A 22860-nucleotide genomic window follows, 5' to 3' on the forward strand; every position below is an offset into this window, starting at 1 on the left:
TTTTTTCCTTTGTGAGCTGTTTTTAACTAGGCCGGACTGTTTACAGTGTGGTACCAACAGCAAAGCATGCTTCAGTCTACAGACCACTTCCACCCATTTTAATAACGTTCTGGAAGTGCAGTTTATTCCCTTCACTCCTGACAATACACTCAATGGTAACAGCCCTGGCAAATTTTCTGCATGCTATTCCAAGGTTGTACTATAATTATTTCTTTCATCAAGCAGAGCTATTAAAATCACATCTGTCTGCATCCATCTGCTTAATCTTTGCTGCTACAACAATACTGGTAATCACTTGCTTTTTGGTTTGGGGTCTCTGATGGGAAGAGCAACTGCTACCTCAGGACAGACTTCCCAGCAGAGAGTGTGGAATGGAGCACGTGGTGCTTGAGCTGATGGGAGTGAGCTCAAGGGAGCATGTGTTTATAAAGTAGGAAGCTCCCTTGAAGAAAACTTCCTGCCTGGTTCTTCACTCGTATGTGCAGTCAAGTTGAGATGAGATGTTCTGGGGGCACAGAACTCACCAGTTCTTCCTTCAACTGGACAATGTATGAGAAGCCCTGTCTTAGTCATACATATATTTAGAACAAACAAAGAGAGGGAAATACTTGCTTCAATTAGGTATGATATTTTTATGAAAAATATGGTGCCAGATGAGTGAGTCATTAAGTAGCATGGTGACATGTACGCTGTTTCCTTGCATGATGGGTTTTAATTCCTGAGGAAGTTCTGTCCTGTTGGCTTTGTTCTGTGGCAGTCCTTGGAAAGTTGATTTATGGTGTTTGGCGAAATCTTCCTCCAAAGTAGGCCTGGGTGTCTGGGCAGAGCTTTCTAGAAGAGAAGATTGCTTGCTTGCTATTGGCAGTTGTCTCCCTTCTTTTGGATATATGCAAACAAAATAAGTCACATTGAAAACAGACTGAAATACTTGACAGTGGTGTAGTAATATAGTCACAGAGCAGCAGGGGTATTCTCAGGTCCTTTCAGGCTAAGGCTGGCTGGGCTGGGCTCAGTAGAGTTCTACCTTGTCCCAGGCTTTTTGTACTTCACCCAAGAAATCAAGGACATGAGCAGAAAATACATCTGCTAGGGAGATCACATTGTTGAAGGAGAAAAGCGCCTTTGCAATTCCAAGGCATTTTAGGCTCTTGGGTGCTAATAGCATGCCTGAGAACGAAATAATTTATTTAATTATACTTATTTTATATAGTAATTAAGCTGGTGGAAGTCAGGAAGGCATTTAGCACTGTACATGCAAAAAGTAAAAAGAGGTGTTACTTGATCAAATGGGATTGGATGGAATTTCCTTTCCATTTTTGACAGCTAAGCAGGAGTTGCACATCTTCCATCTATAATTTGTTGTGTGGGAAGTTCATACAAATACAAAGGAAGTGAGTTACCACAGGTTGCAAAGCTGTGTGTCATGATCACTAGACAATTTTAACTGTACTGGATTTGATTGGGCTGTGATGATTCAGCATCTGGTCTTGGCCAGATTGACCTTGTCCTATTGTCCAAATAAACAATATAATAGAGAAAACCCAAATATACTTGCTTTAACAGATTTGTGCAAACAAGTCACCATCAAAAGGACGCCCTCCCTGCATGCACCCTTGCCAGCTTGTTTGAACTGTAGCAAGCAGATAGTGTTCATAAATCAGGCGCCAGATGCAGTATCAGGAAACTTTTATACAAGTTTTTAATAAAAAAAATTAAACAAAAATATATATAATCAGGCATTTTATGCAATGCATACATTCTTTATATCTGCAGGTACAGATAAATAACAGAAGGCAAAACCAAGTATTTTGCTTATCTTTGGCCATTAACCAGTAATCACCCCCAAAGAGATATTATAGGGTTAAAGAATAATAAACTGAGTCTGTAAATTTCTCATTACAGACAGAGTATCAGGCAATAGTACAGTAGTTCGATTTTTAGAAATGTAAGGAAATATTTCTTTAACACTGCCCAATACTGAAATTTAACCTGGTTTGCTGCTATGGAACTTAAGGCCTTCTTTAGCTCTCACACAGGCAACATTCCTGGGTTTACATGAGATCTACTCTAACCCTTAACAGTAACCTACTTCCCTTCACCATACATTGCTCTAAAAAGCCAAGCTGTACCACTTTTTCATGGAATAAACTAGCATGGATTCTTATCTGGGGATCAGTTTCCTGAGCCCCAACCAATGTGCATACATACAGAGCAGTTAAGCTTCCTTAAGTCAATATTTTTTCTAACTCAGTGTCCCAGAATAATAGCTATCCTTCCACTTTACAGCACAGATGCATCTGATGGCTCTACCAAAGCAATATATACATGATACACATTAAAAATCATAAAAGCAGTTTTTAAAGGTACATTGAGAACATGTAGCAGCTTATGTCTATACATGTACATGTTTTCACAGTTATACTTTAGAAAATTGAGGACATCAGGAATACTTCTACTGTGTTTTCTATAAATATTAAAAATGTACCTGTCAGGCATTTTGACAAAATAGCATTTAGGTTATCACTTTAAATAGCTCTTGAAAACCTGTAGAGTTTTAAGCTTAAAGGCTGTAAAGTTTGAGGATTCTTTAAAGTGTTTTGCCAGTTTCAGCAGCTGGGCCAGCTGCCAGTTTGATTTTTTTTTTTTTTATTTTTTTTTTATAATTCAAATCTGGTAACAAAGGAACTCCACCACCTTTGATGGGATAGGCAAGTTCTTGACCTGGCTGGTGGGTATCACTCTTCGAATTGCCATACGACATAGATGTTGGAGACTGGAAACTTGTCTTGGAGTTGCCCAGAAGTACACGCTGCCATCCTGTGTCCTGTACAAAAAAAAAAAAAAGGCAAAAACCACACCAGAATTATCCCATCTGAATGATTTCAACTTAGTACAAATTCCCACATATATTGCTAGTTCTGGGCTCCCCAGTGCTTAGTTCTAGCTGTTCCAGACTCATTTACGCTAGATGCCAGTACTTCTTTTAAGCTATAGCAGCAGGATAAACAAACTGCTGATTATCTATGCCACAGGCCTGAGCAGATCTTCCAACAGCTATTGAGTACACCACCTGAAACAGAGTAACTGCCCTTGATTATCTAATGGTCTTTTTCCAATCCACAGGTTTGTGGGTCTGCCTTTTGTTTATTCTTAAAGATAAGAAATGAGTTTATCAGCTGCTTGATTTTACTGATATTCCAGGCATGTTTAAACAAGTAGTACCAGAAGTAAAACCAAGTCAGAAGTATCAAGTTGCAATTCAGAACCGAAGATTTTTAGAACGCTTAGCCGCTGTTTTCAACCTTTTGTGTTACTTTAATATTTTAGGAAGGAAAAAAAAAAGAAGTATATACTTGCCCTGCAGCTAGAACACTGCCGTCAGTAGAAAAAGTACAGCAGAGCCCATTGTTCAGAGGTGCAACTTGTACAGGGTATTCTTCATCAATTCTCCAGAATCTTACCATTCTGAAAAGGGAATAATAAAGTAGTAAGTCGTAAGAGTAGACATTTGATTCTGCCTGGTATTTTCTCTGATGCTGCACAAGAAACTAGACTGAAACAGAGCTCAAGGAATTTTTATAAACATTTTAAAATGCATACAAGGTGTTTCAGATTGGGCCTGAAATGCTATTACTTCTTCATTGCTGAGATATACCTCGATCTGTACTTCAACCCTTTTAACTCTTCCAATTAAAAGAAAAGATTGCCTTCAACAGCAGAAAGCAATAACCTGAATTACAGATTTAGACAATCTCTCTCTTAAGTGTCATGTATGCTAGGAAATCCCAACAGTGCTTGTCGTAAACTAAAACTCTCCTGTAGATAGTTTTATCAATTAATACCTTTGCTGTCATCTTGAGAAAGTATTCTTCATATTCTTAAAATACAGTTCTTCAAAATATTGTTTGCAGTGTTAGCAAAAGTTGAATACAAGATCTCAGAATACTTTTCTTTTTACTTTGGAATCTACTACTGTACAAAAGACCTGCACTATTACCTCCGTTTCCATTTGTCACTGTTTACAACCTGTCTTTTTCTGTTTTCAGCTGTCACACACTTAAGCTGCTCAGATCATCTACTCTGTACACAACTAATTATTTCTATATTCAGAATGAACATTAACATATACCAGACAACTCATCTACTTTTACCAAGACCATCAGAAGTCATTTCTCAGTTAAACAAAAAAAGCTGACTTAGTATTTAAAAGTTCATGTCTCATGGGAAGAATTAGAGGAGTCTAACAAACCTTTCCTCATACTTACTTATCATCAGCAAGGCTTGCAATATGTAGTCCATCGTGACTAAAAGATACTGATCTGACCCAGCGGTCATTTGCACCTCCAGCAAATATTGGAGTAGGAGGGGGGAACAGATGCCTGGAGAGAGAGACACACTTAGCTGACAGCATCATATTTAACAACTACGGAAGTGTTTCCTTCAGCCATGACGAGCAAAGCTGAGGAAGAAGAAATGGATTGAACATTTCGCTATGAAATCAGGAGTGGTGATTGAACTACCGTATCTTTTGTCATACTGAGCACTTCAACTTTGTTGAAGGTGCTTAAATTAGAAATTAAAACACTGATATTTTTAATGTGTACTTGCTCAGATAGAAGAATAATCTCCACTGTTCTGGCACTTTAGGATTTCCATCAGCCACTGCTAAGATTTTTCCCAATTCTAATTATCGGTTAAATACACAAGCCCATTTATTTTCAGTAGTCATCTTCACTCTAGGAGAAAGCTTCCAAATTTGACTACTTTACTTACCCAAATTCCATAAGAATAACTCCAGTATGTGGATCCCAGACATAGACTCGAGTATCATAAGATGCAGTAGCCAGTAAAGTTCCATCAGGAGAAAACTCACAAGCTACAACATCATTGTGATGTCCTTCAAGTTTCCGTATCATGGAGTATTTATCCATATCCCAGAGAAAAACCTGCAATTAAACAAGCTAATGTTATAGCTCTGCTCAGAGGTGCAATGAAGCATTTAATTTTTTTTCTTTTTTTTTTTTTTTTTAAGTATAGCTGCTAGTCTTACTTAGGATTATATTAAAATCAGGCATTATGAATTACTACAATTAAGAAATATGCTCAGTGTCATACTCAGATTAAAATCAAATTTTTAAAAAATTAAAGCAAACATGCAAGTTCTAACTCAAGTTTGTTAAATGTTATTAACAAAATAAGCCGAAATATAAGATAAAGGCAACACAATTTAACCGTGTAGCTTACTGAAATTCATGTATTACAAAACTATTTTATTAAAATATGCAGAAATAAATAGGGTTAAACTCTACAGTCTCCTCTTTTCAGTAACTACCAAAATTTTAAGAAATATACAGACAGAAAATGTAAGGTTAACATATTGTTACTCCAGTGGCATCCCTTTGAGTTTAAGATCACTTGTTTACAATTGGCTTGGATCACCAACGTCAGCCTAGGAAGAGAAACAGATACTGCAAGCAAAAAAGAATTTTCACAGCCAAAAGTTATGTCTTTGGCAAAACAACAGGGAAGTCTAACCACATTATTAGAAAGAATTTATGCATTTTAAATCAAGTCAACAGTAAAAAATTACATTAATATTACAATTTACCCAGCTAATTGCATATTGTACTATAAAAGTTGTTAAAAGGTCATAGTATTCTGTGACTTTACATGCAGCTGTACATTATATATAATCAAAATAGACTGTGCAGAATTACTTAATAGCAATGATTTATGTACTGTAGCATAATTTTATAGAATATGTAAGTCTTTAGCATAAGATGTTATGTCCCTAAAAGAGCTCATTTGGGTCCTGGATTTTTCCCAGACTCAGTTTTACTGCACAGATTAGATACTAACATCGTGGATAAATTGATATGTTTGATCAAAGCAAACATAGCCTTAGTGCCTCACATACTTCCTAAAACTGAACCATTTTACAATCAGTTACAAATATGTTGACCAATTTCTCCAAGAAGACCCCAACATTCCACAAAGCTGGAAACTAAGTTTTAGGAGTCAGGGTGTTTCACTGCTGTGAAAATTATTAAAAAAAAAAAAAAAAAAAAAGAAAGAAAGAAAAGCAGAAAGTGGACATCAACCAGCACCTGCGTACGTACAGTACACCTTGCAGTCGAATGCAAGGTTACTTCGTCCTACGGTAAAGTTCGCCCCCAGCCTGGTAGCCAGAGATGCCACTCTTTCTGCCCAGCTAACACCATTGTGCTCCTGTGTGAGTGGTGCCAGCTTAACCTCAATCACACCAATATTGCTGCCACCACCTGTGACAGGGAAAGCAAGAAGCTTATGGAAAACACACAGCCTGAAGATATCAATGCACACATCCACATCTGCTCTATTTAAAGAAAAAACAAAACCCAGACCTCAACTATTTTCTACCAATCTGCACTGATAATTTAAAGGATAAAATGCATTTGAACAGTCATCCATGTAAAGCGGTATCCAGTGACTGAATTGTGGTTTTTACTCAGCATCACTAGGCTTCATTAAACTACCTACAAAGCCCCTGTAACTAGACTGAATTCCCCTTTCTGTCTGATCCTAATTCAGTGCCAAGAAAAGCAGCTTATGGCGTACGTGCTTTACCTGCACTGCTTTCAGTTCGCTAGCAGAGCATTAGAATACGGATGAAAACAAACCCAGTGTGCTGTTCTTTGTTCTAGATCTTTTAGACATGAGTGCCATTTATACTGGAAAACATGCAGAAACATTTTTGTTCAGGAGATGCCATGACTGGCTCAGACTTTGAAAAGTCCTTTTCATTGACCAGGAAATAGAAAGGATACAATCAATAACAGAATAGTTGTATGCATTAATCTAAGGATCTTTTAACACTGGAAGCTTTAGTCTTCTTTGGTTTTATACTATGAACAAGTGCAGATGTGTAGAACTAATTCTCAAAGAATGCTTACAGTTTCTCCAACTAAAAGCAGTGCAAATTCAATTCGTAAATCAGTCTCAATGCACCATTTGCTAGTTTAATTTCATGCACTTTGACATCATCGTAAAACATTAGAAGTTCATGACACCGAGCACAGGCTTAATGTTACTTAGATTTAAAATGATTATGTACACAATTCAGTAGATTTAATGAACAAGAAACTCTGACACATACTGCTTTACTAGCTCCGACAGAACAGAGAATAGAAGAGTCTGGAGAGAATGCACAACCATATACCCAGTTCTGATGTCCTCTCAACACTTTCATCATATTTCCTAAAAAGAAAGACATTCCTGTAAGAATTTATTAAATATTATAAATTCAAATTGAAAAGCTTTTCCAAGTTAGTTCTTCCCTTATAACACTTTATACTGTTTTTCCAAACATCCTGGAGTCATTCTACAAAGAAATAAAAATTCTGTCATGCGGCCTAGCCTCTAAAACTTATGTTCCCATTTGAAAAGGTCACTTCATGCACTCCTTTAATTTAACCCAATACAGGCTTACACCCTTAGGGTACGTGTAGATCAAGAATGTAAAGAGATCATACAGAGTGAGTAACTAATAGAGTAAAACTAATTGTTTATGAAATCCTGACCTGAGTTTATAGCAAAAGAGGAGACTACATGGATATTTCACTTGTAAATTACAACAGATAAATTTAAAATGCATACCATCATCTTTCAGGTCCCACACTCTCAGTGTTTTGTCTCTGGACGCAGACACTAAAATCAGGCTGCCATCTGGGGCAAAGGTTAAATCTCTAACAACTTCTGTATGGTCCATCAGGTTAAGGAGGAGTTTTCCTGTTTCATAAAAACACCACATTTTAAAATTAAGGACTGTACTTTTATTCAGCTCAAATGCTTTACGGATACAAATACAGAATACAAAATACAGCATGTAAAGCCACCTTTTCTTTGTAGAAATCCTCCCTACAGTAAGAAGCATGTTTATCCTTTTAGACACCTCTGTATCAAGGCAAGTTCCTGAAAAGATAGTATATCTATACCCTAGAACCATATGCCTTAGAAATACTGCAAGACTTGTCTTTTGATAGACATCTCTGTTCTAAGCTTCAATTTATAAGATAACAACAAATTACTCAATAGTTGTTAGTTTAATTTTTTTAAAGCTGAGAAGTTCTCTCCTAACCTAGCAGCTATGCCACCAGCTAAATTGAGATTCTCTAATTTCAGATTCAGCCTCTTCTCATTTGAACAATTATTTACTTTAACAAAAAAAGTCCTCAACAACATAATCCTTCTCCATTCTCAAGAACAGAGAACAACTTCATGTTTTGAAAATTTCCTTTGTTTGAAAGCATATTAAAACTACAATCCAGTGGAAGATTATAGAGTAAACAAGGCTTCATCTTCCATAGCTTACATCTCAGCATGACCTGAGTCTGTTCCCTCCTCTAGCAGTATTTGAACATTTCTAGTTGCAGGAGTTCATGCTTTTTTTTAGATTAATTTGTATTCCAGGTTCAGTTCCCAATTAAAATTGTGTAGCAATTAATTCTGTATTAATGATGTTACTACTGCATAAAGTGACAGTGAAGTGCCAACTTCCTCTCACATACTCTACCTGTGTATACATCCCATATCTTGATGCGCCCGTTGTTCAAGCCTGTTGCAAGTAGAAGCTGGTCTTGCCCAAATTTGAAACGGTGCCATTCTATATTGACACAGCGGCTCTGCTTCTCAGGCACTGAAGACCCAAAAGCAAGACTCCAGACAATATCACCACAGTCTATTATATGTTCACAAGGCTTATTTTTCTGACCACTGTCACTGTTCTGCCTCGGAAGTCTTGTACTGATAGAATTTGCAACATTCTTTGTGCCATGCAACAAGCTGCAAAACAAAAAATACACAAAAAAGCATAAAGTATCTTGAAAAACAAACAAACAAAAAGGTCTTTAAGATGTAATGAAATCTGTGAGTTGCTGTTACTTACATTTTAGAGGCCATAATGATGCATTTTTACTTTCAAATTATAAAAGCATCTTTTTCTTATAACTTTCAAAAATTACTAACACCTAGAAACCTTCTTATACAGTATAATACTAATACTTTTGTACACAGTTTTACCTCTGTAAAGAGCAGTATATTAATGTAGCCCACTGTGAAAAACAACATTTTTAAAGCACTTACAGAAAAATGAATTACAAAAGCATCTTAGAATTTCTGCTAAATGACCAAGAAGTCCCCTGCAATTCACTGACATACTTTAAATACTGTGAAAAAATACCGAGGGCAGCATATGAAAATCAAAACCCACCACCAGAAAGAGGCGGGAGGGGGGGAAGGGAGGAGGCAGGATTTGCTGGGAGGGGAAATGTAACCAGCTACAAAAATGCAACTGCTGGTTACTAACGTCATTAAAATGCAACCTGTAAGTGAAAACACAATGTGTCTTTGGAACTTGACTTGGATTCTAACAAAAATGGTAAGGAAAGAGGTTTACCTTTAAGTAAATTTCTAACAGGTAAACCTGAATAGCTTTCTGATACAAAATTTAAAAGTTCAGGTCTGCACGAATCTTTAAATTTCCTTTTCATTCTAACTTCCTCTTATTTTAGAGCATCTGAATCTATTAATAAATCATTCCTTCATAGCCTCTGTGAGGTTGCAATACAGTTGTTTCTCTCACTGGCCACAGAGGAAGAGATAAAACAATAGCTGTTACTTTAAAGGATTAGTTTTTTCCCAAAGACATCAACACCTAAAAAGCCAGTACCTGCATTTTAATCTCTTAAAAGCTATCTCCTATTTTGAAATTCTTAAAGTTTTTCTGGTGAATTAAAAGCCGTATGGTTTTGTCTTACAAGTTATTAAGGCACTGAGACCAGGGGACCAGCTTCACTATGCGATGCCCTTGTGACCAAGCAAAGTAAGATCCATCGGGAGCAAACGCAACAGTCCAGTTTTCACGTCCACACTTCTTGTCAAAAGGAGAAGTTGGGGCTAAGAGTTCTCCTACAGTGCGTGATCGTGCTGGAGAGAAAACAAAGAGGAAATTCAATTAAAAAAAAAAAAAAAAAAAAGCCACCATATTTTAAAAGGTTACAAGGGACGCTGGCAATATGTTAATTATTTTGCTTTTATTTCGTGACATTTAAAGTCATTGGGGAAGGGGTCTTTCTGTCACTGTGTAACCAATGAAAAGCCCAAGCCTCAGCTGTAAAAGAGATTAGAGTCGCTAGAGAGAAGCAGTTTAGTGTTAAAACGTTCCCGCCGGGCAGCGCCCACCTACTTTTCTCATCTGGGAAGTAAGGGTCAGGCAACAATGTCTCCTACGTGCAATTTAACAGGTTTCTGCCCGCTAATGCAAGGAAGCCGCCTTGAACCGTGCATTTCGGGCAGTTCAAAATGGGCGATTTTAGAGCCGCCCCGCTCCGTAACCCGGGAGGACCGAGGCGGTTTCCCCCACACCCCGAAGCGTAAACCGCGAGGGGCAGGGGCCCGCGGCACCGCCGCCCCGGCCCCGGCCGGCGTTAACCCCACCCGCGCCCCGCTCCTCACCGATGAGCTTCTCGTTGACACTCAGGGGAAAGCTGGCCATCTACGGGGCCGCCCTTCGGACCGGCTGGGGACCCGCCACGGAGCAAAAACGGCCGCCGCTCGCCGGGGACGCAGGGACTGGGACAAAATGGCGGCGGGCGCGCGGGGAGTAGCGCGGGGAGGGGCCGGCGGGGACGCGCCCGGCCCTCGCTCCTCCCGCGGGCTGAGGGGCCGCTGGCAGAGGGGAGCCCGGCTCCCCGCCCCGCCCCGCCCCGTTAGTTTGGTCTCCCGCCTCCCCCCCCCGGGCTACAGCGCTCCGGGCCTCCCCAGCCGGCAGCGCGGCCTCGAGCACCTCCGGCCTTCCCGCACGGCCGCGGCTGTCCCGGCCCCGCGGGGCTGGGCCCCCTCCGCCCTGCCAAACCCAGCCTTGTGTTCCTGAAGGTGTCCAAAACACGCGCGGGCTGGTGAAGAGCCCAGCCTTCGCTGCATGAAGTAGCCCCCCGGGACATGTTTCAGATACACCCCATTCCGTTTGTGTCTGGGGGGCAAAACGGTACGCGGCACCGCCGCAGAGAGACTTGGGCTGCGGTGCCGTGCTGGCAGGGTCTGCACTTACAGCCCATTTTAGCAACATCTCCCAATCCCGTCTATGCCAAAAGATGAGTCACGTTTTAACTATACCAGGGGACTAAATGTAGTGACCTGGCTCCCTCCAAACACCGGGGTCACAGCACAGAGAACTATAGTGACTCCCCCAATATTGCAATTTTTACAGCTGCTGTTGTGGGGACGTACTGATGAGGTTCTGCTGATAAACTCCAGAGCCCTCAAAGGGGATAAGAAATGTTCTTAATTTGCCTACATGCCCAACCACCAGCAGTTAACACTCCTGCCGCAGTGAGTTAGAGGTTGCCTCCATTATCTTTTAAGCCAGGTTGTGACATCCTTGATGTCTGTTTGACCATGGGACTACAAGGCAACACGTAAACCAAAAAATATGCAAAAGCTTGTATGACTGCATTGTGGAATGTGTGTGGGACAGTGACGTGTGCACTGAAGATTTCATCTTCCCCAACCAGGGGCTGGAGAACTCTTAGGACTTTCCTACTCTTTGATGTTTCTTTCTAAACATGTATAGTTCAGCATCTGAATCCAGCAAGATCTGGTTTATGGTAAAATTTCTAATTTACTGTTAATGGAGTTATCCATAAACAGATTGGAGAAAGAGACTCTGAGGCCACCTCATTCTCTGTGTGATTTTGTATTAATGTCTGTGTATTCCCCTATCTCCTTCCCTTCCTTTTCCTATTTTTTTCTCATTTTGCATATCTAAGTTCTGCCCTTCTTCTAGACTAGGTGACTCTTCCTTACTCTCTCTTTGAACTTCAGAAAAGCACGTAACAGGATAATTAACTGCAGATAATAAATATGATTTAATTCCAAAGTAGCGGCCTAGCTGGTTGATGCACTGAAATAGCTGTATGGATTAGCTATTCACCTGTAGCAGCATCCAGAAATTACCCTTACGTAATCAAGGCCAGTGAAGCATTTTTTAAATCATGTAGTGAGACGATGTCAAAGAAAGCAGCAGGAAGAAGTTTGGAATAATTTTGGTGGTCCAAACACTAGCATGGATTAAAGCTGGTTTGTACAAACTCTCTTAGCACATCGCAGCACTGATTTGACACAATACTTTTTAGCAGCATAATCCTGTTCCTGCTCTGTCAATCCTCTGCTGGATGGAAAACCCCTAAGAAGCTATCTTCACTTAATCCCTCAACAGCTTCTGCAACAAAGCAAATTTGTAGCCAGTGAATATTGTGGAATGCTGCTTTGGAGTTACTCATAAATTGTGAATGTTTGAACCAGGCCATCTCATAGCTGAGATGACTCTGTAAGATTTCTCCTGAGCCTCACATACAGCCAGAATAAGGTTTGGTTCTGTTTGCTTACCTTGGGGGGCTGTTATAGCCAGGGAAAGAGAGCAGTTGCATTATGCAGCTTTGCAGGAGCGTTACCACGTTGTTGGCTTTCTCGCTAGGTTTTTTTTTTAAAAAAAGAAGCAAAGTATTTGGCAATTTATTTCTTTAAGTCTCTGTATTTCTGTAAGTACTGCTCCAACAGTTGGTGTTTCTTCCTCAGCGAGCTTTCTGCTCATTAATATAATGGATCTGAGGGCCAGAAGAGATGCTTAGCTCATGTAGGTTGATCTTTGTATAACAAAGGAATATCATTTAATTTAACACACCTTCAAACAGTGAGGATTTCCAGCAGTTACACTTGTTCAGCCTTTACAACACTGGAGTCCAAAAGCCAAACTTTGAACTTCCCAGTGCATGTTTTGCATGCTACGGACACAAAAGCAAATTGTGATTGTAAATTCCCACGTTTTTGCAAGCTTGTTAGAAATTGCTTGGTTTCACAGGCTGCCCTGGAGACATTACTAGCACCTTCTCTTTTCATACCTGGCTGGAAGGACTGTTGTCTTGTGTCTGAAGCCAGAGTAGGAGAGGTGGAAAGCTGGGTTCTGTCTGCAAGCTACCAACTCAACCATTCTGGTCGGTAAAATGTATCTTTCTAAAATCCAGTCAAAACTTGAGGAGATAAGTTTTCTCAGCAGCCTTGCCATGTTTTTTTTCCTTGTAAGCGATGGATGATTTGGGGGGATGATTTTTACTGTTCTGCCCTGGTGAGGCATAGCTCTGGAATCAAGGGTGGCACCAGGCTGCATACCCCACACAGTCACATGCTGCCAGGGCCGGCAAGGCTGTGTGAATGACTCAAGGCTGATTTATGTGTTTTCCATTACCTTCCTTTATGGATGCAGCTGCCAAGTCTGCACAGCGCTGTTCAGCCGGGAAGCTAATAAACTCTGTGCCATCTTTCTCCATCAAGACTTTACACACTGCAATAAGCTTTCACAAATGAAAGGACTTTTGTTGTCTGCCCGTCTTGGAAATGCTTTCCAAGATCCAGGTTACGGAGCTTTTCCCCAGGCAGCTGAAGCACCAGGATCTGCTTATTTCATATTCTTTTATTCTGACGTGGTAAAACTAATTATACCCATTTCATTTGGTTTTTTGTCTCTGTTGTTTTTAAGTGATTTGTGATTGTATGTTTCTTAATCAGCTTTGTTGAAGTCTTTTTGACTCAGTCTGTCATTAGACTGGAGTAGGAAAGCCATCTGAAATCAGTGCATATCCCAAATAAGGGACTGTGCTGTTTTTATAGAAATTGGCTTGGGTGCTGTTTTCTCTTTGTATCCCTTTGTAATATTATCTGGGGTTTGTAAAATGAGCCTAGGTGTTTGCCTCGTGCTTTTCCTGTCTTCTAGCTACTTGCAAGACTCTGATCAGTGTGCCTGCTGTGCTTCATTTCCATTGCTATGGCTTCCTGCTGGAAGGCTTCCACCACTGAACGGCTGTTCGTTCGGGTTTATGAATCCCAGTATAGATCATCAGTGAATTTAGACAGTTTCTGTCCATGTTCTGCTTGTGCAAAACACGACAGCAAGGTTATTCTCAGGGACCACTGAGGCTACACTGAAGTTTCTGTTAGTTGTGGTTGTTCAGATTGTACAGACTGACACAGACAGTCCTCTGGAAGTTAGATCAGCACAGTAAGTGTAAATACGTAGCAGAGTACTAGAAAAGCCCGTGGTGCCTTTTCAGGCCCACAAGTTATGTCCCTCCTCTTCACAGTTGTCATTCTATAAAGCATTCCTGACAAATGAGAGGTGAGAGAACAGTGGAGGCCAGTCACACAAGGTAGCTGATCTGTGCAATAGTGCGTGCCTCTTGGTGGGCTGGCTATCATTAAAAATTACACTTTTTATAGTTCACACAGCTCCTGTTTGTTTTGAGTAGCCTCTTTGGGATGGAGAAAGTTCAGCATGAGTTTGTGGAGTCAAAAGAGAAGGTGAAAGGAAAAAGCAGAATGGATGAAAGAAAGAGAGGGCAAAGAAGGTTGAAGAGGAAGAGGGATTGCAGTGAGGAGAATGGTGAGCAGCAGGGAAGTTAAAGAAAGTGCCGTCAGAGTCCCAAAATAGATTAGTTGCTGTTATTGCCACAGTGCACATGGGAAAACTCAGCATCAACTGACTTCAATCAAATGATCAAATGATTGCGGGAGCCTGGGGAAGCAGCAAAAGCTTGAACCTTTCCCTTGAGGGGAGGTATAGCCCTCACAGGTATCACTGGGAACTGCATCTGCCGACTGCAGTCTCGACGGAAGGGGTACCCTATAGGTACAGACCTGCACTAAGAGAATTGCAGTCTATTCTACATGACCTTCCATTTGTCTTTTCTTACAGCAAGTTGTCACTGCCAGGTCCCATCTCTGTCCTCAGCAGAGTATGGGAGCTAGGACTCTGCTGAGCTCTTAGGTGGCTGTGAGAGGAAGGGGTCTATATTCATATACTGTATATATTTTTTTAAAACTCTAAGCAGTCTTTGCCCCCTCAAGCTCTCCCTGCCACCTTGCTATAGTGTGTTCCTTGTCATGAACTGCTGCTGTGACTAGCACAATTTCAGCTGTTACTTTCATTTCATGTACATGTTGTTATTTGCCTGGTAACTACAAGTAACACTGGCACAGTTCAGCTGCTTAGTATGGTCCCGTGGCCCTGAAGAGTTTGCAGTCTAAACAGACAAGACAAACGACGGTTGGGAGGGGAAGCGGGGAGATGAGGCTGCTTTCTCAGGGTCATCATGGAGCAGCCAGGAGCATAATCTTTGATTTTCCCACAGACACCTCATGCACTAAATGAGACTGCCTTTCTCATTGGAATTCTGAGCTCTCATTTCTCTGTCCCCTTCTCCCGCATTTCTCTGTAGCTTATTCACCATTGCTTGTCCTGAAAATTAGAATTTGTTTTCTATAGATGGTCATAAATTGATGCACATCTGGTGCCTAAGGGGTTAATCTGCAAAGGTCTGCTAACACAGTATGCTGTGGAAAAATTGCACAGATGGAGTATCAGAGATAGACTACAGTAATTTTTTTCTCTGCATTCTTCCGGTCTCTTTGGGATTTTATAATTTTTGGACCACCTCTTTGGGTATAATAAATAGAGCAGATGGCCTACTGTGTGTGGTGAATTCAGCGCTTTTGTGGTGACTAGCTGCGCTGGAATAAGGGAGACAGGGGTCTGGGTTTATTCCCTTTAGGTTCAAACCCACCCCTTCTTTGTACACTAGCCATGGGTACCTTGTAAGGGTGCTGCTTTCAGACACATCTGTGCTAAATTTACCCACTGAAGTTACAAGAGCTGTTATCCCAGATGGCTGACGGTCACACTGAGTTCTGAACTTGAATTGTCCCGAACAAGGATAATAGAAAAGGGTCCCTGTATTACAGAGAGAGCAAGTCAGCCTTGCTTGAGTTCACTGTATCCACATCCTAATCTCAAATATCATGGACCGCTGCCACACAGCTATATCACTTCTTAAAAAAACTTTTTCTAAAACCTACTAGTTTCATGTGCTCCTCCTCAGCCTGTGTTTTCTCTGATCTCCACTGCCCATAACGTCCGTTTGTTTGAAGGCTTTCAGGCTCCTTGCAGGAGGAGCGTGATGCCTGGCAGGCGCAGGCAGTGTTTCCATGTGATCTGAAATGACATTCTTTTCCACTGTGCGGTGAAAAATGTTACTGAGCTGTTTGGTATTCCTTTGGCTTCAATTCCCTCACTCTGCTCTGTAATTCTATCTGATTAGTTACAGTGGTGCAAAACACCAAATGTCTCATTATAACCAGGGTTAAAAGTGTTCTAATTGGTTCGTTAAGATCAGGGAGGATACCAGGCCTTGTGGCCAAAGCACAAAGGATGTAGAATCATAAGTGCTAGGTTCTCTTCTTAACTTTGCTACCTTCTTCCTAGGTGAATTTGGATAAGTCATTAAGCCCAGACTTAAACTTGAATTCAACCAACTCAGTTCAGGAATGGTGACATAGTGCTCTGAGACAAAGATGCTAAGTCTTACGAGAACTGCAAAACATTACAATTGAATACTGAGTTATTTTGTGGAACAGTTTGTTTTCTACCCTGTAGATTTAGAAGCCTCCTACATCGAAGCAAAATGTACCATGAGGGAATAATATAAACTAAGGCAGAGGTGTTAAACAATAGAAAATCAGGCCTGTTGACATACTGGTATTCATGCAGGGTGAGGACAGGGACAGTGCCCTTCAGCAATCACTATGTGCCAATTGACTGAATGCAGAGACGCTCCTCGACACACATTCCTGCCAGTGCTTGGTAGGGTTTGAGCAAAGGTCCAGTCCTGACCTGCTTCCTGTTGTGAAAGCACATAAAAGAAATGCAAAGCTTCAGCATAGGCCTCTCCTCTCCTCTCCTGCCATCTCCTCTGGCCACACAGCGGCACAGGCAGGCAGCCCAGAGCCTGTTGGAGCCCTTGGCCCCCTCGCCTTTGCTGGCACAGCTGCCAGCTCCAGGCAGACAGGGCTTAGCTCCTGTTTGGCTGCTGACAGCTATACTTCAGTCCCCACCATTTTCTGTTCGTTTTGCAAACTTGCTCCCCTTCCTTCCCCAAGGTGCCAGATTCCTAATTCGGCTTTCATCTTCAGGGCACCAAGCTCTGGCTGTCAGGGCTGATCAGACAGCTCTCAGCCGAGCAGTGCTGTCGGATGAGACACATCCACCTCGTGAGGACATTCACTTCACTTTGATACAGAGGGGGAGGATCTATCCAGCTGATGTTCCAGTCTGCAGCAAGCCCTGACTGCCAGATTTAAAATAACCTTTCTTGGACTGCTTATTCTTCTGTCCTGCTTTGCGTTCCCTGCTCTTGAGAAGTGCGGTGTGGTTAAATGTTCTGACCTGAGGCTGCCCTCATCCTGGCTCCTCAGCAGCACGCAGTCCTGGAGGGGAAGCACCCGGGGGATTTGGTACCTACGAGCTAGAAGAGCTGAATGTCCCAGTGGGTAACAAGCTGCACCCTTCAAAGCAAAAGCGCTGCCTCCACAAGTGCTAAGGGAATTTGTTCTCTCTTCTGCTTGGTGTGATCATGCATTAGCTGAAATGGGCTGGGGTTGGGAAGCTGATGTGAGACGGGAGGAATGTCCGAGCAGTCACATAACAGGTCAGAATAAGGGCTGACTCTGAGTGTAACAGATAACAAGATAGCAGGGAATATTCTGAATCGTTCCAGTCTATATAATTTTGTGTAAATGTGAAATAGCTGTTTTGTTTTGTTTTGTTTTGTTTTTTAATACCTGACCTGAGGCAGAAATGTACAGTGATTTCTGCTAACCTAGGATGTAGTCAGTAATAATCTGCTGAACATGTTTACAATAGGAAGAATATTTTTTGCTTTTTATGAAATCTGTGTTTTGGCACTGGACTAGCAGGATTGTGCAAGCAGAGGGAAAATCAATTGCATGAAGGGTGTCAGGGTAAATTTTGATAAATTCTCTAAAAATTACAGTTGTAGAAAAGCAAGTTGAGTTGAATAGGAAAAATGAAAGGGATAGACTACCTACATTCTGTAAAGCAGTTCAATAGCATAGTAAGAATAGAAAAAGCCAGCGTGTTGGGGATTTACTGGGTTGTGTCTAACAGCTTCTGCCTGGGAACAGACGAGGCTGCATTCCTGCTGCAGCTGAGTTGGGAAAGAGCAGGTTGCTTATAGATAAAGAGTGTTTGCTCACAGATCAGAGGTGGAACTGAGCTTGAAAATATTTGGGTGGGTTGGATCCAGGCTGGTTGCTGCAGGAGGTACAGAAAAGATGAAGAATTTGAGGGAAATGGAGGTTCTTTGAAGCTGGATAATTTCTTAAGACCTCTTCTAGCTTCCATTTTGGATGGGTTGTAAAAATGGTGCAAACAGGTATACAAGTGAGGAGAGAAAATGGGAACTTGCATATTTGTAATAGAGCATTTTATGTTACACCGAGACTGTGCGCCTGTGTTTGCCCAGTGTATACAGAGTAAGAGAGGTGCAAAGGAGTCTTAAAGTAAATATTAGAATATGAACTTGAATAAACAGTGGTGTAAAGACAGATATTAAAGCAAACAAAAGTAATGCCCTAAGACCAAATTTCTTTATTAGGAAACATGTATACCTCTCACTGCTTTTAGAAAAATTGCCACAAACACATCTGTAGCTCAGAGGGCAGAGTTTCTCCAAGCAGGCATATTCAGGTTAAAATACAAGTGGGGTTAGTAAAGGTAACTAGTGACATTTGAGTAAAAGTGAGTATTCACCGTGCTACTGACTCAGAACTCACATTACTTATAGACACTTACAATCTTGAATCAAACCATGACAGGGGAAGAAGGAAAAACAGGTTAGGGAAACAGGAATTGGCCAAGATTAGAAAAAAGAAGATTTTACATAAAATCTGGCAGTGCTTTGGGGGAGTTTATTACCAAACATGACCCTAGTATCTGCTTGTAACTTTTTTTGCTAGAGATTGTCACTCATTTTCACAGTAGCAGGAATGTCCAGCAGTGCAATCTCTTGGTGTCTTTGCACTCTGAAGAGAAAGCCATAAGGAAAGGTATGCTGAGGAACTGGGGTGACATTCAAAAGCTGAAGAAAAAAGTAAATGAGCAAAGATCCATTAATAACCAGGGGTAGAAACAGTGTTTAGAAAGTGTTCAGGAAAGGTTTATCTAGTTCCTTTCATAGGAATGGGTTAGCAGAGCTTCCTTCTCACTGTAGATTTTATCCCGTTTTGCAAACATTGAATTCTGCAGGCTCCCTAAGGAGCTCTGGCATAGAGAAAGTCAGTATGTGGTAACACCACTTCTACAGACACATAGTAATGTAGTTTTAAGACAAGCTACCCATGTTGAGCCTTTCAGTAACATCATCTTCTTCAGTTCTTCCTTCCCCATCAGATCTCTGCTTTATCCAAATTTCTGTAATGTGGCAGCTGAGCAGTGTCATTTGACATCTTCACTAGATCTGTGCAAATCTAACTGCTACTCTGCTGACAGTTTTCTGTCACTGTAAGTGAAACAACCTGGGAAGTAGACATAGTTCCAATCATGCAGACGCACACTGCAGGTAGAGCTATAATCATGTAAATGTACCTTATGTGAGCACAGCCCATTCCAGTAAATTAAAGGAATAAGCTATAGCAATACAAACACAGCTATCCTGTTTAATTGCCTCCACACCTCAGGCTTTGTTTCATTATATTTCTAACCAGACCTGGATACAGAGGCTGCAGAACTGTGACTGTTGTCATTTCCCTCCTGCATTACTTTTTTCTGCACGGAAGCATCATGTCTGGCTCTCTGATCAGCCAGACAGGGTCACTCCAGTGAGTGTGATAGCTTTTAAGGGAAGGACCAGCTCCCTGCATTAATGTAATTGCAGGTTATTTGTGAGATTCCTTCCATGTCTTACTTCCCGAAGGCCTGGCACAGAAATCCAGTTTTGTAATTTGAGTACTAAAGAGTGGCTGGATGTAATTACACGCTCCATTATTCCAGCAGCCTCTGTAGCACAAAAAGTAAAAGCTCAGTGTTGCCATTAGTACTGAAAATACACAAGCTGGTACATAATAACTGTCTTGTGCAAGCAGAGTAGTGAGCAGTGTGTACACTGGTATGACTTCAAGTTTAACTAGGGTCTATTTTGTACTGTTCATAAACGTTTCCCAAAAGAGACTGATGAGATTTCTAGTTACACACTGATTATATCTCTCTTGAAGCTGCAGATTGCACAGAAAATGTGTAGTAAATAAGCCTTGACAATAGCAGTAGGTTCCCCACTAAAGCAAAGCAGGATTTGGGGGAGCATAATTTACCTTTTTGTCAAATGCCATTTTGATGACCATAAACAGGGGGAATGAGATGTACGTGCTCAGACCTACAGACGGGTTGATCGCCTGCAGAACAAACGTAATTGCAGCTGAACATTTTGTCTCACAGCAGCTGCATGCTGCCTCTTGGGCTCTGTGAATGGTCTGGTCACTGGAGTTTGGCTGCTGTTAAATAAAGACACAGGAAAGAGAGAGTATTCTTGCAAGACCTGACATTTAAGCCTATATCCAGACATGAACAGGAAGTACATCTCCTAATTCATTAACACACTGTACATTAAAAATATTCATTGTAGGGTTTGGGCTATAAATTCTGCTTCTCAGTCAGACATCCTGTGCTATGACGGTAATAACACTTTGTATTTCTGCAAACAGAAGGTTATTACATTAAAGATTTAAGGCTCGCCGTGGCTTTGACTACTGGTTATTATTAGCATTGTTTTATAGATGAATACACAAATTCAAACTGAAGATCAAGGATTTACCAAAGTTTGTACGGAATAGTTTATAGAAGAACTAAAACTCCTCCAGAGCCAGAGTCCCATATTTCAACCTAGGGGCTATCCTTCTATCCCCACTGAGGTTGAGGGCAGTCCTGTCACGCACAGTGTGCTGAATTACGTGGGCTCTGGATACTCTCAGTAGATTTCCTTAGCTGGTGCTTCACTCCAGGGCAGAATCCGTGTGCGGGGCGCGCTGCTGTAGCAAAAAGCACTTGTGAAAGAGCAGCTGATACCCACAAAGGCAGCGACCCTCAGTAACGCTCCTGCAGAGAAGCCCTGCGTGGCGGCAGCTGTGGGCAGCGGTGCTGCGTGTCATTGGCCCAGGGTAATGCAGCTGGAAAAGGACTGTGTCTCCTCTGTCTTCTTTGCTGCTGCCCAAGTTTTGGAAGCCAGGTTGGCTCCTGGCCCTCCCGCTGGGTGGGGGACTGGGGAGATGTGGCAGTGGCTGTCCTGGGAGGTGGCCTGTCTGGGCAGCCACCATCACCTCCCCGGGTCTTCCCTTCTCGGCTGAGACCTTTCTGTCCACTGCAGGGGCACCTGATTAGTCAGGCAAAACCTGTGCTATGTGACATGCCCAGTGTCACTCAAGAAATGGCAAAGCATCAGCTCAATCCTGCTAAGAACCAGTGTTTTAATCACAAAGCCATCCTGCCTCTCCCCTCGTGTGGGAATTTTTAAAGACAACCACCCCGTTCACTACCCTTGCAGATGTGCAGAAGAGTGGCCCCTGCGAGAGGGGAGCGCTTGCTGCTGCTTCACTGGAAACAGAAACCAGGGCTTGGGATGAGCAGTTTGTCCCACAGCCGGTGTGGGAGAATCGATGCAGGACATAATGCCGTGGCATCGTGTGAGAGTGCCTCGCCAGGCGTCGATGCAGCCTCACGCGGTATAAACATCCTGTGGCACTAAACACGGTTTACAGTGCAATTAGAATGCTGATAGCAGTGTTCATAGGAACACACGAGGCAGTGTTGTCAAGTAATATGGCAATATGAGGGTAGATCTTAATGACAAAGTACCTTCTGTTGCTAGAGTAGTAAATAAAAAATGGCTGAACTCACCCTTTGTTGCTATGGTGTCCAAATTAGAAGCTACTACTTAGTGTTTATCCTCAGTTATGCTGCTCAGGTCCAAGCCTACATTCTTCTAGAGACAATTCAGCTGTTCTTTGAGGATCTGGTGGAGATAGTTTCCTAGCAGGCACGCACTGAGCTGGGGGCTGGGAGGCTGACACCGTGCTCACGGCTGTGTTGCTGACTTGCTGCATGACCGCTGGGTCAGTCCTACCAGCTTTCTGCGCTCCGGTTTGCCCTTCTGGCTTTGCCTGTTTCATCTTTTAAGGTTGCAAGGAAGGGATTTCTTTTAAATCTGTATTTGTACAGCACCTAATATAAAGGGATCTAGGTTTCAGTGGGTGGCCTTACAAGCTACTGCAGTGCAAACAGCGCACTGTGTAGTAAAGAGCTGTGTTACACAACCTCGGTGTAAGGGTGGTAAAGCAGCTACGTGGAGGCTGGGCAGACTTACTCAGGCTCAATTTATGTCTGCACAGCTTCTAATCTTTAAACTGCAATTAGAATCTCTTCCATGCTTGTGTGGTAAAGCCTTCTATCTCAAAAGACAGCTCAGTCAATGCCCTTTTGTTCTATATTTGAAGGTTGTACTACCATGACTGCGTCAAGAAGGGGTGTAACTCTTTTTTTTTAAACTTAGATCAATGTGCCAGTGAAAGTTCTGATAAAGATACAGCTACACAGCTGTAAAAGTGCATGAAACTGCATAATATTTTTGCTTTTTGGAATAGAAAAAGACTTTTATAGCAGTGTAACTATTTCTGTATATAGAAGGAAAAGATGAATTGACCACTTCAATTCTGCCAGTCTAACACAGCAAAATATTTTAAGTGCAATTCCATTACAGGATTAAGCTGGGGGAAGTTCATGTACTTCACAGGTGTAAAATTGTCTTCTCCTTTCCTTTCTTACTGAGCTAGGAAGTATTTTTCCCTCTTGCCTTCTCTCTCCTTTCTTCTGGAGCAGGCTTTTCCTGTCATACTACATACTCTTGAAAGAGTTTGGCATTTTGCCCTGCC

The 22860-nt window shown here is 41.7% G+C and overlaps 1 protein-coding gene across 1 annotated transcript; it reads right to left on the minus strand.

Moving 5' to 3' along the window:
- Positions 1-1676: 1676 nt before the first annotated feature.
- Positions 1677-10654, minus strand: WSB1 (WD repeat and SOCS box containing 1). The gene is made up of 9 exons (XM_033004910.2): positions 10492-10654; positions 9795-9963; positions 8552-8820; positions 7636-7767; positions 7136-7236; positions 4774-4946; positions 4266-4379; positions 3358-3465; positions 1677-2824 (listed from the first exon to the last, which is right to left on the minus strand). Exons 1-9 carry the CDS (start codon positions 10529-10531, stop codon positions 2665-2667), a joined length of 1266 nt encoding a protein of 421 aa, XP_032860801.2. The 5' UTR covers positions 10532-10654; the 3' UTR covers positions 1677-2664.
- Positions 10655-22860: the final 12206 nt, after the last annotated feature.

This window comes from Tyto alba, unplaced genomic scaffold (assembly GCF_018691265.1).
Source record: "Tyto alba isolate M040663 unplaced genomic scaffold, T.alba_DEE_v4.0 Super-Scaffold_19, whole genome shotgun sequence".
Taxonomy (NCBI): domain Eukaryota; kingdom Metazoa; phylum Chordata; class Aves; order Strigiformes; family Tytonidae; genus Tyto; species Tyto alba.

Excerpts from the sequence above, each read along its gene's own strand:
- WSB1 (XM_033004910.2), bottom strand. The coding sequence starts at position 10,531 with ATGGCCAGCTTTCCCCTGAGTGTCAACGAGAAGCTCATCG. Across the intron at positions 9,964-10,491 it reads TGTCAACGAGAAGCTCATCG|CACGATCACGCACTGTAGGA; the intron begins GTGAGGAGCGGG and ends TTTTCTCTCCAG. Across the intron at positions 4,380-4,773 it reads GTTATTCTTATGGAATTTGG|GCATCTGTTCCCCCCTCCTA; the intron begins GTAAGTAAAGTA and ends CTCTCTCTCCAG.